The 18,815-nt window shown below is 46.1% G+C and overlaps 1 protein-coding gene across 1 annotated transcript; it reads left to right on the top strand.

Annotated features, from left to right (window-relative positions):
• Positions 1 to 13,052: 13,052 nt before the first annotated feature.
• LOC115102134 (lens fiber major intrinsic protein-like) lies at positions 13,053 to 15,639 on the top strand. Its single transcript, XM_029621743.2, has 4 exons — positions 13,053 to 13,893; positions 14,360 to 14,524; positions 14,704 to 14,784; positions 14,966 to 15,639. Exons 1-4 carry the CDS (start codon positions 13,534 to 13,536, stop codon positions 15,149 to 15,151), a joined length of 792 nt encoding a protein of 263 aa, XP_029477603.1. The 5' UTR covers positions 13,053 to 13,533; the 3' UTR covers positions 15,152 to 15,639.
• The last annotated feature ends 3,176 nt before the right edge of the window (positions 15,640 to 18,815 follow it).

Raw genomic sequence — 18,815 nt, 5'->3', positions numbered from 1 at the left:
GGCTGTATCACCGCCTGGTACGGCAACTGCTCCGCCCTCAACCGTAAGGCTCTCCAGAGGGTAGTGAGGTCTGCACAACGCATCACCGGGGCAAACTACCTGCCCTCCAGGACACCTACACCACCCGATGTTACAGGAAGGCCATAAAGATCATCAAGGACATCAACCACCCGAACCACTGCCTGTTCACCCCGCTATCATCCAGAAGGCGAGGTCAGTACAGGTGCATCAAAGCTGGGACCGAGAGACTGAAAAACAGCTTCTATCTCAAGGCCATCAGACTGTTAAACAGCCACCACTAACATTGAGTGGCTGCTGCCAACACACTGACACTGACACTGACTCAACTCCAGCCACTTTAATAATGGGAATTGATGGGAAATGATGTAAATATATCACTAGCCACTTTAAACAATGCTACCTTATATAATGTTACTTACCCTACATTATTAATCTCATATGCATACGTATATACTGTACTCTACATCATCGACTGCATCCTTATGTAATACATGTATCACTAGCCACTTTAACTATGCCACTTTGTTTACTTTGTCTACATACTCATCTCATATGTATATACTGTACTCGATACCATCTACTGTATGCTGCTCTGTACCATCACTCATTCATATATCCTTATGTACATATTCTTTATCCCCTTACACTGTGTATAAGACAGTAGTTTTAGAATTGTTAGTTAGATTACTTGTTGGTTATCACTGCATTGTCGGAACTAGAAGCACAAGCATTTCGCTACACTCGCATTAACATCTGCTAACCATTTGTATGTGACAAATAAATTAGATTTGATTTGATTTGATTTGATTTAGTCAAGCATCTTTTCGTGACAAAATATCTTATTTAAAACGGGAACGTTTTTCATCCAAAAATTAAAAGAGCGCCCCCTATATCGGCGGCAGGGTAGCCTAGTGGTTAGAGCGTTGGACTAGTAACCGGAAGGTTGCGAGTTCAAACCCCCAAGATGACAAGGTACAAATCTGTCGTTCTGCCTCTGAACAGGCAGTTAACCCACTGTTCCCAGGCCGTCATTGTGTTCTTAATGTGTTCTTAACTGACTTGCCTGGTTAAATAAAGGTAAAATAAAAAAATAAATATCAAAGAAGTGAAGGGGGTGATACGTTTTTTTGATTTTTGTTTCACATTTTCGACTTTTGACTTTTGACTGACTATGAAATCATATTGCAAATGGACAAAACATATGCCTTATGGACAAGTCAAAAAAATGTCCCAAAAAATTATGATAATAAAATTTGACAAAAGTATGTTCATGCAGTTCTTATACATGTGTAATTGGCCAAAAAATCGAAAGAATTTCAAAAAACGATCCAGTAAGCATTTTTTTAAGGGGGTGATAAGTTTTTGAAAAATGTTTCAAATTTTCAAAATTTTACTCTTGGGTCTTGACTTGTGTTACATTTGCAATATGAAAAATGACGGTGGAGCGCACTTGCCATCTATTGGATTGTTGAAGAGCGCCTGCTAAATGACTTAAATGTAAATGTAAATGTAAAGTGTTACACTTGGCATTTGCCATATGGCATTCGCAATCAACTTTGAATGAAACGACGTCCAATTGAGTGGTATTGGACACCGTGTATATGTTTCGTACGGTGCCAATATTTTCCCATTAATTTTTGTCCATTTCAGGGGGGTGTTCCCTTACATGAAACCGATACACATACAATGACGACTGGGGAAGGAACCAAATGGAGTGACAATTATAGGGCAGGTAATCAAGGAGGTGATCGAGACCAGGTGAGTGTCGCAATTATGCATTATTAGCACACGTGACACAAGGTTAATGTGGAAAAGTTTCAATTGTCTCATTTGTAGAAACCAATCAAGTTTGATATTATTTAAAAAATATATATCTGGCAATTTTACCTCTTAGTTAAATTGAATGAGACATCTATACCCAATCAGTTGAGATTGGCTGGATATCATAATAAACCACTCTTTGTCACGACTTCCGCCGAAGTTGGCTCCCCTCCTTGTGTTTGGGGGTTGACGTCACCCGCCTTCTAGCAATTGCCGCTCCATTTTTCATTATTCCATTTGTTTTGTCTTGTTCCCCGCACACCTGGTTTACATTCCCTAATTAACTGCATATATATTCCTCTGTTCCCCCCATGACTTTGTGTGGGATTGTTTTGTTACGTGTTTTGTATTGATGCACCTAGCTGGTTTTTCCCCCAGGTACTATGTTTCAACCCAGAGTATGTTTAATTGTTAAACATTTTTGCTTATTTGTGACTTTGTCGCGCTTTGCACTTTTGCCTTTGGCTGGAGGTTTGTTGGACACTGTTGCAGCCGTCTGTTGTTTGCTTCTGCAGAATAAAGTGTGCGCCTGATCACAACTCTCTGCTCTCCTGCACTTGACTTCAACACCAGTAGCGCATACGCTGAAAGAATCCCACACCACCCATGGAGTCAGCAAGAGCAGGTACCCCGGTTAGAGGAGTCGAGGAACGAGTCCGAGAACACTCGGCGATGCTGCAACATCTTGGCGCCACGACGGATCGCGTTGTCCAGACCATGGACCGCTGGGAGAGACAGGGAGTCTCTCCAGCGCCTCGAACAGCACAACCAGGGGTACCTCTACCCATCCCCCCTGTATCCGGTCCCAGTGGGATGTGTCTCTCCCTTCCCAGGGAGTATGACTGCATTTGCCCACTCTCAGGGAGAGCTCTGGAGTGGGCAAACGCCGTGTGGGGAGAAGGAGATGTGGCGTTGAACCACTTCGAAGAGTTAACCTGCCGCTTCCGGGCAGTCTTTGACCATCCGCCCGAGGGTAGAGCGGTGGGGGAGCGACTCTTCCACCTGAGGCAGGGGACGAGGAGCGCCCAGGAGTTCACCCTAGAATTCCGGACCTTGGCAGCCGGAGCAGGATGGAGCGACAGGGCCCTTATCGACCACTACCAATGCAGCCGGCGCGAGGACGTCTGGTGAGAGTTGGCCTGCAGGGATGCCACCATTACCTTTGACCAACTGGTTGATCTGTCCATCCGATTGGATAACCTGCTGGTCACCCACGGACGTCCAGAGAGGGCTCTGTCGGTTCAGTCTTCCAGCACCCCCGCTCCGGTGCCCATGGAGCTGGGAGGGGCTGCGCTTAGGGAGGCTGGAGGAGGGGCCTTCACGTGCACCATCTGTGGCCACAGAGGGCACACTGCCAGTCGGTGCCGGGTTGGTCCCTCTGGGAGTCGAGGCAGCAAGCAGGGCTCTCTGGCGTCACCCCAGGTGAGTCTTCACCACTCTCATCCAGAGCCCTCTGTTGACCACCTGTTTGTGCATGTTTGTTTTCCTGAGTTTTCCAGAGTTTTCCCCACATTCCCAGCATAAGGCGCTCGTAGATTCAGGCGTGGCTGGGAATTTTATTGACAGACGGTTCACTCACCCTTAGTTTAGGGATTCCCATTGTTCCTGTGGTTAGACCTTTCCCGGTACACGGTCTGGATAGTCGACCATTAGGGTCCGGGTTAATTAGGGAAGCCACCATGTCCCTGGCCATGGTGACGCAGGGGAGTCACGAGGAGAGAATCAGTCTCTTCCTCATTGACTCTCCTGCATTTCCCGTGGTACTAGGTCTTCCCTGGTTGGCTAGTCATGACCCCAGCATTTCATGGCAACAGAGGGCTCTCACAGGGTGGTCGCGAGAGTGCTCGGGGAGGTGTGTAGGGGTTTCCGTTGGTGCTACCATGGTGGAAAGTCCAGACCAGGTCTCCACCGTGCGCATCCCCCCAGAATATGCCGATTTGGCTCTCGCCTTCTCCAAAAAGAAGGTGACTCAATTACCACCCCATCGACGGGGGTATTGTGCGATAAATCTCCTGGTAGACGCTGCACTTCCCAGGAGTCACGGATATTCCTTGTCGCAAGCGGAGACGGCGGCTATGGAGACATATGTCTCTGAATCCCTGTGTCAGGGGTACATTCGGCCCTCCATTTCACCCGCCTCCTCGAGTTTCTTTTTCGTGAAGAAGAAGGAGGGAGGTCTGCGCCCGTGCATTGACTATCGAGGTCGCAATCAAATCACGGTGAGGTACAGTTACCCGCTACCTCTCAACGCCACGGCGATTGAGTCAATGCACAGGGCGCGCTTATTCACTAAACTGGATCTCAGGAGCGCTTACAACCTGGTGCGTATCCGGGAGGGGGACGAGTGGAAGATGGCGTTCAGTACCACCTCAGGGCATTATGAGTACCTCGTCATGCCGTACAGGTTGATGAATGCTCCATAAGTCTTCCAATCCTTTGTAGACAAGATTTTCAGGGACCTGCATGGGCAGGGTGTAGTGGTGTATATCGATGACATTCTGATATACTCTGCTACACCTGCCGAGCATGTGTCCTTGGTGCACAGGGTACTTGGACGCCTGTTGGAGCATGATCTGTATGTCAAGGCTGAGAAATGCCTGTTCTTCCAGCAGGCCGTCTCCTTCCTAGGGTATCGCATTTTCACATCAGGGGTGGAGATGGAGAGTGAACGCATTTCAGCCGTGCGTAATTGGCCGACTCCCATCACGGTAAAGGAGGTGCAGCGGTTTTTAGGGTTTGCCAATTACGGAGATTTAGCCGTGGTTTTGGCCAGGTGGCTGCTCCAATTACCTCACTGCTGAAGGGGGTCCTGTACGTTTGCAGTGGTCGGCTGAGGGGGACAGGGCTTTTGGGCACCTAAGGGCTCTGTTTACCTCGGCTCCCGTGCTGGCCCATCCGGATCCCTCTTTGGCGTTCATAGTGGAGGTGGACGTGTCCGAGACTGGGATAGGAGCCGTGCTCTCTCAGCGTTCGGGCACGACACCGAAGCTCCGCCCCTGTGCCTTCTTCTCGAAGAAGCTCAGCCCGGTGGAGCGGAACTATGATGTGGGGGACCGGGAGCTGTTGGCTGTGGTTAAAGCTTTGAAGGCGTGGAGACATTGGCTTGAGGGGGCTAAACACCCTTTCCTCATCTGGACTGACCACCGCAACCTGGAGTTCATCCGGGCAGCGAGGAGACATCCGGGCAGCGAGGAGACTCGTCAGGCAGGTTCCCAAAATGTTAAGGCAGGCACACTGTCCTGGCTGTATGACATAGATGAGCGGCCCATGGATCAGACTCCCATACTCCAGCCTCCTGCATGGTAGCGCCGGTCGTGTGGGAGCTGGATGGACATTGAGCAGGCACCGCTCCCCTTCAGTGTCCCGTCGGGCGTCTGTACGTTCTGTCTGCTGTCCGTGACCAGTTGATCTATTGGGCCCACACGTCACCCTCCTCTGGTCATCTGTCCGGGATCGGCCGGACGGTGCGCTGTCTGAGTGGGAAGTACTGGTGGCCTACCATGGCAAAGGACGTAAGGGTTTATGTTTCCTCCTGCTCGGTGTGTGCCCAGTGTAAGGCTCCTAGACACCTGTCCAGAGGTAAGCTACATCCCTTACCTGTTCCACAACGGCCTTGGTCACACCTGTCGGTGGATTCTCTAACCGATCTTCCTCCCTCACAGGGAAACACCACGATCCTGGTCGTTGTGGATCGTTTCTCTAAGTCCTGTCGTCTCCTCCCTCTGCCCGGTCTCCCTACGGCCCTACAGACTCCGGAGGCCTTGTTTACACACGTCTTCCGGCACTACGGGGTGCCTGAGGATATAGTGTCTGATCGAGGTCCCCAGTTCACTTCGAGAGTCTGGAGGGCGTTTATGGAACGTCTGGGGGTCTCGATCAGTCTCACCTCAGGTTTTCACCCCGAGAGTAATGGGCAGGTGGAGAGAGTGAACCAGGACGTGGGCAGGTTTCTTCGGTCTTATTGCCAGGACCAGCCGGGGGAGTGGGCGGCGTTCGTGCCCTGGACCGAGATAGCGCAGAACTCGCTCCGCCACTCCTCCACTAACCTCTCCCCCTTTCAGTGCGTATTAGGGTACCAGCCGGTTCTGGCGCCTTGCTATCAGAGTCAGACCGAAGCTCCTGCGGTGGACGACTGGTTCCAGCGCTCGGATGAGACATGGGAAGCCGACCGTGTTCTGCTCAAGAAAACCAGCGCGGATCGTCACCGCAGTGAGGCCAACAGGGGACTGGGTCTGGCTCTCGACCCGAAACTTGCCCCTCCGCCTGCCCTGCCGGAAGCTGGGTCTGCGGTTTGTGGGGCCATTCAAAGTCCTGAAGAGAGTGAACGAGGTGTGTTACAGGTTACAGCTTCCACCCGATTACCGCATTAACCCCTCGTTCCATGTGTCTCTCCTCAGACCGGTGGTGGTTGGTCCGCTCCAGGAGTCTGAGGTGCGGGAGGTCCCTCCGCCTCCTCTGGACTTTGAGGGGGCCCCGGCGTACTCCGTCCTTTCCATTCTTGATTCGAGGAGTTGGCGGGGAACCTTCAGTGGAGGAGAGGTGCTGGGTTCCGGGGGCAGACGTGTTGGACCCTGAAATGCTGTGGGAGTCTCCAGCCGGATCGCCCGGCGCCTCGCCCTCTGGGTCGGTGTCGGCGAGCTGCTGGAGCCGCGCGTCAAGGGGGGTATTGTCACGACTTCTACCAAAGTCGGCTCCCCTCCTTGTTCGGGACTCTCTGCTCTCCTGCACTTGACTTCAACACCAGTAGCGCATACGCTGACACTTGTATTAAACGTGATACACATTGGGTGTCACATACACTACCGTTCAAAAGTTTGGGGTCACTTAGAAAAGTCCTTGTTTTTGAAAGAAAAGCAAATGTTTTTGTCCATTTAAAATAACATCAAAATGATCAGAAATACAGTGTAGATCTTGTTAATGTTGTAAATTACTATTGTAGCTGGAAACGACAGATTTTTTTAATGGAATATCTACATAGGCGTACAGAGGCCCTTTATCAGCAACCATAACTCCTGTGTTCCAATGGCACATTGTGTTAGCTAATCCATGTTTATAATTTTAAAAGGCTAATTGATCATTAGTAAACCATTTTGCAATTATTCTAGCACAGCAGAAAAGTGTTGTCCTGATTAAAGAAGCAATAAAACTGGTCTTCGTTAGACTAGTTGAGTATCTGGAGCATCAGCATTTGTGGGTTCGATTACAGGCTCAAAATGGCCAGAAACATAGAAATGTATTCTGAAACTCGTCAGTCTATTCTTGTTCTGGGAAATGAAGGCTATTCCATTCGAGAAATTTCCAGGAAACTGAAGATCTCGTACAACGCTGTGTACTACTCCCTTCACAAAACATCTCAAACTGGCTCTAACCAGAATAGAAAGAGGAGTGGGAGGCCCCGGTGCACAACTGAGTAAGAGGACAAGTAAATTATAGTGTCTAGTTTGAGAGACAAGACACCTCACAAGTCCTCAACTGGCAGCTTCATTAAATAGTACCCACAAAACAACAGTATTAACGTCATCAGTGAAGAGGCGACTCCGGGATGCTGGCCTTCTTGGCTGAGTTCCTCTGTCCAGTGTCTGTGTTCTTTTGCCCATCTTAATCTTTTATTTTTATTGGCCAGTCTGAGATATGGCTTTTTCTTTGCAACTCTGCCTAGAAGGCCAGCACCTCGAAAATATGGATATTTAGCACCCCAACAACCGTTCATTTGGATTTTAGAAATGCAATGTACATATTTACGAGTGTATGCCATTGTTGTCCTTCTCTGCGATCGCCGGTCCATCTGCTGGATAGTCAGTCGACATAAAGCCTCTGGTTTGTCCACCAGAGATCAAAGTCTTTCGTAGTTGGAGCTTGTTATAAAGTATTTAATCACATACATTCCCACACATTTGGATGTGACCTTGACAACTGGGAAATAAATAGGCAGCAGAACGTTCTCCACGGCATCTCCGTCACGTGACTCTGTCACGTCTGTCACATGTGCTCAGTGTGAACCTGCTTTCATCTGTGAAGAGCACAGGGCGCAATTTGCCAATCTTGGTGTTCTCTGGCAAATGCCAAACGTCCTGCACGGTGTTTGGCTGTAAGCACAACCACCACCTGTGGACGTCGGGCCCTCATACCACCCTCATGGAGTCTGTTTCTGACCGTTTGAGCAGAAACATGCACATTTGTGGCCTGCTGGAGGTCATTTTGCAGGGCTCTGGCAGTGCTCCCCCTGCTCCTCCTTGCACATAGGTGGAGGTAATGGTCCTGCTGCTGGGTTGTTGCCCTCCTACGGCCTCCTCCACGTCTCCTGATGTACTGGCCTGTCTCCTGGTAGCGCCTCCATGCTCTGGACACTACGCTGACAGACACAGCAAACCTTCTTGCCACAGCATGAGACGGAGTCTACAACCCACACAAGTGGCTCAGGTAGTGCAGCTCATCCAGGATGGCACATGGTTGATGTGCCATCCTGGAAGAGCTGCACTACCTGAGCCACTTGTGTGGGTTGTAGACTCCGTCTCATGCTACCACTAGAGTGAAAGCACCGCCAGCATTCAAAAGTGACCAAAACATCAGCCAGGAAGCATAGGAACTGAGAAGTGGTCTGTGGTTATCACCTGCAGAACCACTCCTTTATTGGGGGTGTCTTGCTAATTGCCTATAATTTCCACCTGTTGTCTATTCCATTTGCACAACAGCATGTGAAATTTATTGTCAATCAGTGTTGCTTCCTAAGTGGACAGTTTGATTTCACAGAAGTGTGATTGACTTGGAGTTACATTGTGTTGTTTAAGTGTTCCCTTTATTTTTTTGAGCAGTGTATATACATAAAGGATTTTGTGTAACAAAAAAATAAAAAAATGTAGTGGTTGTTGGGTTATATATCATATTTCTGCATAAATTAGTATTACATAACACTGAATATTGATACAATATATACTTAACAAAATAAAATATGCACCAACACGTAAGCACAAAATACTGATAATTTTCATTTAAATAATATATATATTATTATGTGAGAGACGAAATCTAAAACAAAAATCCATGGTATGATTTTTAAGTAATTACATGCTTTGTAAGTAGGAAAACCTGCAAAATCTGTAGTGTATCAAATACTTGTTCTCCCCACTGTATGTACATATATATATTTCTCTCTCAAATGTTGCGCATTTCTGTCTTTAATAAAACCCTTTTTTGGGGAAAAACTCATTCTGATTGGATGGGCCTGGCTCCTGGCCAGTCATGTGAAATCCATAGATTAGGGCCTGATGAATGTATTTCTATTGACTGACTTCTTTGTACTGTAACTCAGTAAAATCTTTGAAATTGTTGCATGTTGTGTAAAAAATGTGTTCAGTGTACACTACCGGTCAAAAGTTCATTGAAGGGTTTTTCTTTATTTTTTTACTATTTTCTACATTGTAGAATAATAGCGAAGATATCAAAACTAAACTATACACATATGGAATCATGTAGTAACCAAAAAAGTGTTTAACAAATCAAAATATATTTTATATTTGAGATTCTTCAAATAGCCACCCTTTGCCTTGATGACAGCTTTGCTTAAAATATAAAATATATTTTGATTTGTTTAACACTTTTTTGTTTACTACTTGATTCCACGTGTGTTATTTCATAGTTTTGATGTCTTCACTATTATTCTACAATGTAGAAAATAGTAAAAATAAAGAAAAACCCTTGAATGAGTAGGTGTTCTAAAACTTTTGACTGGTATTGTATGTACAATTTTACATTGCGTGTCTGAGTGTGTATACACATTCACAGGTATCATTTGTCATGACTCTCCTGGGATTATCTGAAGGATCGGGTTACAGTCGGTCCACTCTACAGCACGCTCTCTCTCGTAGAGCGGGAAGTCGGCTGTTTTATGACAGTCGTAAATACCGAAACTTCTTTCCCCACCAAAATGAAAATCGAGAATTTCTTTGTTACCACAGAGAAAGACTTTGCAGTACGGTAACTTCAAAGGTTGAATAATGTAACAATATTTCTGTGACGGCTGGCTGAAGGACTGGACCAAGGTGCAGCATGATAAGCGTACATTTTAACTTTATTTTAAAATGACGCGGACAAAACGAAGAACAAAAAAACAAACCGTGAAGCTTTGGGCTATGTGCCCTGAACAACTACAAAGTTAACTTCTCACAAAACAGGTGGGGGAAAAGGGTACCTAAGTATGGTTCTCAATCAGAGACAATGATAGACAGCTGCCTCTGATTGAGAACCACACCCGGCCAACCACCTAGAAATAGAAAATCACAGACTGTCCACCACAGACTGTCCACCACGTTGCACCACAGACTGTCCAGGAGTTGGCGGATGCTCTCGTCCAGGTCTGGGAGGAGATCCCTCAGGAGACCATCCGCCACCTCATCAGGAGCATGCCCAGGCATTGTAGGGAGGTCATATAGGCACGTTGAGGCCACACACACTACTGAGCCTCATTTGGACTTGTTTTAAGGACATTACATCAAAGTTGGATCAGCCTGTAGTGTGGTTTTCCACTTTAATTTTGAGTGTGACTCCAAATCCAAACCTCCATGGGTTGATAAATTTGATTTCCATTGATAATTTGTGTGATTTTGTTGTCAGCACATTCAACTATGTAAAGAAAAATGTATTTATTAAGAATATTTCATTCATTCAGATCTAGGATGTGTTATTTTAGTGTTCCCTTTATTTTTTTGAGCAGTGTATTTTATCATTACTCACCCTGTATGTTAATGTTTAGAAATGCTAAAGAGGCCTACCCTAATCATTGACACACTCACACAGGCCATTATCTCTGGCATCTCCATGTATCTGAGGCTCTCTCACCTCAAAGCTCTGCAATTCTGCTATTCACTGTCAAATAGGTCATCAGATCAGTGGCCTCTAATGACACAGGAGTAAAGTTGTGGGAGCAGTACGGTTGCTAAAGTCCGGGAACTTTAAATAAAATCCCTATTTTGCAGTAGGATTTCCTACTTATTCTTTCCTGATTCCAGGAATCCTCCAGTTGAGATTTCTGGAAAACTAGGGAATTCATTGAAATAGGTAGTGGGATCAGCCTTTCACAGACTCACTCCCTACCCCCTCTAAATAGGTTGTTGGATCAGCCTTTTACAGACTCACTCACTTGCTCCTGGTTCGCCGTTGATAATGGCCCCACTTTCCAAGGGTGTATCAGAGGAATTGGGATATGCAACAACAAAAAAACACTTCCAATTCACACATGCGTATTAATACACACTTGTATGTATGTGAACTAGGACAAATTCAAGCACCCACCAAATTATTATTGTTATTAAAACAATACTGGGTTTGTAATGAGCAATTAGAGGAAACTACATTCATGTAAATATAGATGGAAAACAGGAATTTGGTGGAATTATATATTTAATTAGCACCTTCTTATTTTAGTATTTATTTACCTTGAATATGTTTTTGAAATGTTTTACTTCAACATTTTACTCTCAATATGTTATATTAGTGAAAAGTGCTAATGTATGTTTCGTTGCAATTTCTTATGTACATGTTTGTGTTTACTATATAAAGCTATGAATGTTATAGAATAAACACTTCGCAATCATTATTGAAACATCATAACAATTTGTGCACACACACACATATCTGCGTGTGCATAAATGCATGTGCGCACACACCATCTCATGCACACTCATGCACATATGCACCTTCAAACACACATGGATCTGCTCTTTCATCTATACACCCCCCCCCCCCCCCCCAACAAACAGTAGAAAATAACTGCCTCGTGCCGCCAGCATTTTGCATTGTGTTTTTTCGGTGTATTAAAAAAGTTAAAATGGTGAGATCAGCGTTCTCCATTCATGGCCCACTGCCCAGTGATGGCTTTGGACTGGTCAGCAATATGCTCCAGCGTTGGAGCTCAATAACCCCCGTTTCCCCTGTCCCCTGCCACTGTCCTACCCTGTCCCTCCCCTTGTCCTCAGCCCCATGCATGGATTGTTCAGGGCTTTGGCTGCTAGTGGGCCACCCTGCCTCTCACCCCTCCTGCCTGGCACACACACCCTCATACACAATACAAACTTCTACCTATTCAATTCTCCACTGAGCAGCCCAGCACCTCCTAGAACGCTGGCCCAGAAGAGTGAGAGAGAGAGAGAGAGAGAGAGAGAGAGAGAGAGAGAGAGAGAGAGAGAGAGAGAGAGAGAGAGAGAGAGATGTGTCTAAGTGATACCTGACTGTTTTGTCAGGGCCGCCCTTTACAATGCTGATATTTGTAGTTAGTTCACAACTTAAATATTTATTTAGTTACGTTTTGAAATGTATTTGTTTTCTACCACTTTGGAGCAGTAGTCAAAGTTTATATGTAAATATGCATGCCTCTGTACTGTGCTTTGGGTGTCAATGTCAAGTGAATTGCTTTAAAGAAGTGCCCTATGCTTCTATGTTATGCAGACATCTAAGGTCCCCATGTCACGCTCCCAGCTTCAATGTTTTGTTCATAGCCCTTAAGTAGTGCTTATAACCACTTACGTATGCTTAATACCTCTGTCAATAACACTGTTGGGATTTGAGGTCAGTGAATAGTGTGAGTGCAGCACCTCTGCCCTGTGGGAAAAATCTGCAAAAAACACATCTTATCAGTTGTGAATGATAACTACAAACATGTTTCTAAAACACCAAGCGGTTCCACTGTTCACATGTGGCACACATGCTCGATGCTAAGACAATGGTTTCACAAGGTCAGGCATTTCTATTTATGAGTCAATTCCGCACACTGTTGGCTTAAGGCTCATCTGTCTGGGGCCCCCCTTGGATCACTGTGTGTGTGTGTGTTTGTGTGTGTTCTCCGCCATCAGCACTTGTTCCCATGGTTATCATGGTTATGAAGTGTCAACAGATAACATACAGTGCATATGACACTATGAGACTAGACAAACTCCTCTCATCACTTCTGTGGGGTTGATCTCCCCCCTAGTTCTTATACTCACCCAGTCACTTACTCTTTCTTAATTGCCTCCTCCCTCTTGTGTCAATCTCACCCTTTTCTCTTCCTCCCTTACAGTCCCTCTCTTCCCCTCTCTTCTGTTGTGGGAGGCAACAAAGGGGTTAAATTTGTTTGATTTGGGCCATTCTGTGTGTCCACCCCTGGGATTATGGCGTCACTGGGCCCTGGGGGGGGGGTTATAAAGCCCCCGGTGGGCCTTCTCCCCTCCGTCAGAGAGGCTAAAACATCCCTAGGACAGTCCGTCTATTCCTGTCTCTACTCTAGAACCACCCCTCTAGCATCAATGCACATCTCCTCTTGACAACTATTCTGAGACACACACACACACACACACTCCCACACACACATACCTATGTTGCTACGGCAGGCGGCCAGTGGAGGCGAGCACAGCTGAGTTGATGTTTGACTGCCTTCGCGCCAACTTGAGATCGTCTGTAGCTTAGAGCTAGATCTGTCTGGTGGATTCGTCTGTCAACTTTTTTAACTGTTTGTCTTCCAACTGATTGGCTAAGTAAGACAGCGTTTGGGTCAGCCCAGCAAACTGACCTCCAAAGGGATTAAAACATTTTTTTAAAAGTGCAAACGAGCAGCAAGACTTTTAAAACGTACACGCTTACCTTTTCTAGATTCACCTTGACAACTTTTATTTTGTGAGAAAAACATTTTCTGTTACAAGGAGCGTCCAGTGAACAGCCAGCATGTGGGAGTTCCGGTCCATGACGTTTTGGCGGGCAGTCTTCGCAGAGTTCTTTGGAACCATGTTCTTTGTGTTTTTCGGCATGGGTGCCGCGCTGCGCTGGACAACCGGACCCAACCACATACTGCATGTGGCGCTGTGCTTCGGCTTGGCAGCTGCCACCATGATCCAGTCCATTGGTCACATTAGTGGCGGCCACATTAACCCGGCTGTCACCTTTGCCTACCTGGTGGGTTCCCAGATGTCGTTGTTCCGCGCTTTTTTCTACTGGGCTGCCCAGATCCTGGGGGCCGTGGCCGGGGCCGCTGTGCTCTATGGGGTCACCCCCAACAACATGAGGGGCAACATGGCTCTCAACACGGTAAGGCACCACCCACCCACCAAGTGCACATCTCAAATAGCACCGGGCCTATTCCCTTTATGGTGCATTAAGGGTCCATATATATCAGCTCAAAGTAGCAAAACATTTTTTGGTAGGCTTCTTAATGCTAATGGGGATTTAGAATGGGTAGAGATGAACAGGTATTAGGGAATCATCATGGAACCTACTGGTAACTACAGTTGCTGTGGTACAATGACCACAATACATGCCATTAGCGTTGTGTAGAGCTGAGGCCATAGCGGTGAAGCCCCTGAACGTTTTACAGTTTGAGTTATGTGTTCCATCTTCGATTGCTGTCATGTCCTGTTACAGGCCTTTAAAGCCACAACTAATTGTATACATAATATACACTTAACTAGAAAGAGGACACACTTAATTTACAAAGTGAGTTGTTCTGAAAGGACCTCAAGTCTGATGCATATTTTTCTCCTCTGGCCGTCTACAGCTGCAGCCTGGTATCAGCCTGGGCATGGGTACCACAGTGGAGGTGTTCCTGACCATGCAGCTAGTGATATGTATCTTTGCCGTGACAGATGAGAGGAGGAACGGACGCATGGGCTCTGCTGCCCTGTCCATCGGCTTCGCTGTCACCATTGGACACCTCATGGGGGTGAGCAACACACACACACTAACACTTACACACACTGGTAGGAGAAAACACACGCAATTCCCAAAACACTTATATCCTCATAGTGGAACACACACAAAAACAGACTTGCATTGTGTACAACAGAAATGTACTCTTTCCCGTCTGTATTCTGAGCGCCCTATTGTCCTTCTCTGCTGTAGATGTACTACACTGGTGCTGGAATGAACCCTGCAAGGTCTTTCGCCCCCGCTGTGCTCTTCAGGAACTTTGTAAACCACTGGGTAGGAAACACACATACACCATAACGTAGAATTTGAAATATTTTGTACAAATATCAAATAATCAAATCACAATGGAGGATTCTATGATCTTATAGTAATTAATAGTGTAGCCAATATACAACATTACATGTTGCTTTTGCTGTATCTTCATGATAAACTTTGTGTGTGTGTTGTGTTTCAGGTGTACTGGGTGGGTCCCATGATAGGAGGTGCTATGGGAGCTCTTCTGTACGATTTCATGCTGTTCCCCCGTATGCGTGGTCTGTCTGAGCGCCTGGCCACACTGAAGGGCAGCCGACCCCCCGAGACGGAGACCCAGCAGGACAACCGTGGGGAGCCCATCGAGCTCAAGACACAAGCCCTATAAACCTGCCCATGTCTGGGGACAAGGGACGGGCCTGTGTCCGCCAACCCCCACGCTGGCCCCATCCCATGAGCACATACACAGTCCCTCTCATTTACTCACTAACTAACACACAGGCACATGCAGATTCAGACATATATTGATGCACAAACTGTACACACACCCAGACACAGACAGGTTCACAACCTTCAACCTCAATATGCAACGAGACTCCTCTGCTTCCAACCTCACTCTGTATCCTGAACTGGACATGGTGTTTGATAGAGGTGACCAGTGCCTGCTCCAACAGTCCCACTACCTCCCCTCTCCTCCTCCTCAGCCACACCAAGTCTTCCCCTCACACACCCACACAGACTGAAGGATCAGACCTGTCAGCACAGAAGCATGTGAACCCTGTGTCTAGCAGGAAAACTAGGGGAGGGGTATGCAGGTAGGGGGTGAGGGTGAGGTATAGGTGGGTATGTAAGTATGGTCGGGGTAAGAGGTAAGGGTATAGGATAGAGGGTTGGGGTGTAGATGGGGTAAAGGGTTTGGGGTGAGAATAGAGGGGCAACACTCCAAGTTATTAGTTGTATGGGTTTGAGTCAGGCCTGAGCAACTCGAGTCCTCAGGGGCTTGATTGGTGTCACACTTTTTCCCCAGCCCCAGCTAACACACCTGACTCCAATAATGAAGATCTTCAGTTTAGAATGCAATTAGTTTAAATCAGCTGTGTTTGTTAGGGATGGGGAAAAGGGTGACACCACTCCGGCCCCATGGACTAGAATTGCCCAGGACTGAAACCAATGAAGATGGGCATGCTTTTTCATTATTTATCAGATTTTATCTCTTCATTTTTTCAGTTTAATTTTGTTTTCTGCACTTCAGACACAAAACGTGGATGTATGAAACCATTTGATTTGAGCAGGGTTTCATTTTTAAAATCACTTAATTTTATCTGTGTGTGTGTGTGTGTGTATGTGTGTGTGTGTGTGTGTGTTTGATCGAGTTCGCAGATTTATTTAGTTTATTTTCATTACGCTCCTGTTTGTATCATGATTATGTTTCATAGCATTATCAATTTTTAAGACATTATCATTTTTCCTCCCTTCACTGTGGTATTTGCTATGATATTCATTTTTACACAAACCATCTGCTTTTGTGTTCAGAAAAAAACACAATTCAAAGGAAAGGTATCCCAGACTGGACTGATTCTGTTCACTGCAATAAGGCTGTGTAAGCTTTTCATTGAGTCTCCTTTTATGATTTGATCCTTAATGGGAGCACAAAGCTGTTTAAACCATATTTAAATTAAAAATAAATACAAAAACTTGATACAAAATGTGTGTCATGTTTAGTTTACTCCATTATTGGTTTCATGCATGTTAACATTAGAAGCCTCCTCCCTACGCTTGTTTTATTCACCGCTTTAGCAATCTCGGATGTCTTAGCCGTGTCTGAATCCTGGCTTAGGAAGACCACCAAAAACTCTGAAATTTCCATCCCTAACTATAACATTTTCCTCCAAGAGCTGTGCCCTGGACACCATATGTGAATTGATTGCCCCCCATCTATCTTCAGAGCTTGTGCTACAAGGTGACCTAAACTGGGACATGCTTAACACCCCGGCCATCCTACAATCTAAGCTTGATGCCCTCAATCTCACACAAATTATCAATGAACCTACCAGGTACAACCCCAAATCCCTAAACCCAGGCACCCTCATAGATATCATCCTGACCAACTTGCCCTCCAAATACACCTCTGCTGTTTTCAACCAAGATCTCAGCGATCATCCGTAATGGGTCTGTAGTCAAACGACCACCCCTCATCACTGTCAAACGCTCCCTAAAACACTTCGGCAAGCAGGCCTAATCGACCTGGCAGGGGTATCCTGGAATGATATTTACCTCATCCCGTCAGTAGATGATGCCTGGTTATTCCTTAAAAGTGCCTTCCTCACCATCTTAAATAAGCATGCTCCATTCAAAAAAAAAATCACCAGGAACAAATATAGCTCTTGGTTCACTCCAGACCTGACTGCCCTTGACCAGCACAAAAACATCCTGTGGCGTACTGCATTAGCATCGAACAGTCCCCGTGATATGCAACTTTTCAGGGAAGTTAGGAACCAAAATACATTGTCAGTTAGGAAAGCAAAGGCTAGCTTTTCAAACAGAAATTTGTATCCTGTAGCACAAACTCAAAAAAGTTCTGGGACACTAAAGTCCATGGAGAATAAGAGCAACTCCTCCCAGCTGCCCACTGCACTGAGGCTAGGAAACACTGTCACCACCGATAAATCCACTATAATTGAGAATTTCAATAAGCATTTTTCTACGGCTGGCCATGCTTTCCACCTGGCTACCCCTACCCCGATCAACAGCCCTCCACCCCCCACAGTAACTCGCCAAAGCCTCCCCCATTTCTCCCAAAGCTTCCCCCATTTCTCCTTCACCCAAATCCAGATAGCTGATGTTCTGAAAGAGTTGCAAAATCTGGACCTCTACAAATCACCCGGGCTAGACAATCTGGACCCTCTCTTTCTAAAATTATCTGTCGAAATTGTTGCAGGCCCTATTACTAGCCTGTTCAACCTCTCCTTCGTATCGTCTGAGATTCCCAAAGATTGGAAAGCTGCCGCATTCATCCCCCTCTTCAAAGGGGGAGACACTCTAGACCCAAACTGCTACAGACCTATATCTATCCTACCCTGCCTTTCTAAGGTCTAAGTTAACAAACAGATTACCGACCATTTCGAATCCCACCGTACCTCCACTACGCAATCTGGTTTCAGAGCTGGTCATGGGTGCCCCTCAGCCACGCTCAAGGTCCTAAACGATATCATAACCGCCATTGATAAGAGACATTACTGTGCAGGCGTATTCATCGACCTAGCCAAGGCTTTCGGCTCTGTCAATCACCACATTCTTATTGGCAGACTAAACAGCCTTGGTTTCTCAAATGACTGCCTCGCCTGGTTCACCAACTACTTCTCTGATTGAGTTCAAATCGGACCACTCGCTACATATTCGTCGCCAGACCCACTGGCTCCATTGGTTCTATAACTCTATGCTAGGTAAAGCTCCGCCTTACCTCAGCTCACTGGTCACGATAACAACACCCACCCATAGCACACGCTCCAGCAGGTATATTTCACTGGTCACCCCCAAAGCCAATTCCTCCTTTGGCCACCTTTCCTTCCAGGTCTCTGCCGCCAATGACTGATCACTGCACCTGTACATAGCCAATCTGTAAATAGACCATCCAACTACCTCATCCACATACAGTATTTATTTATTTATCTTGCTCCTTTGCACCCCAGTATCTCTACTTGCACATTCATCTTCTGCACATCAATCACTCCCGTGTTTAATTGGTATATTGAAATTACTTCGCCACCATGGCCTATTTATTGCCTTACCTCCCTTATCTTATCTCATTTGCATACACTGTATAGAGACTTTTTTCTACTGTATTATTGACTGTATGTTTGTTTATTCTATGTGTAACTCTGTGTTGTGTGTCTAACTGCTTTGCTTTATTCTTGGCCAGGTCGCAGTTGTAAATGAGAACTTGTTCTCAACTTGCCTACCTGGTTAATTAAAGGTGAAATAAAAAAATAATACTAGCATGGCAATCAGTGCCCTGCTTTGGTTGTTGCATCGGATTGCAGTTAATGGGAATG

The sequence above is a fragment of the Oncorhynchus nerka genome, linkage group LG20, assembly GCF_034236695.1.
Source record: "Oncorhynchus nerka isolate Pitt River linkage group LG20, Oner_Uvic_2.0, whole genome shotgun sequence".
Classification (NCBI taxonomy): Eukaryota; Metazoa; Chordata; class Actinopteri; order Salmoniformes; family Salmonidae; genus Oncorhynchus; species Oncorhynchus nerka.
Note: the sequence above shows the minus strand (reverse complement) of the source record. Positions and strands in the feature narration are given on the sequence as shown.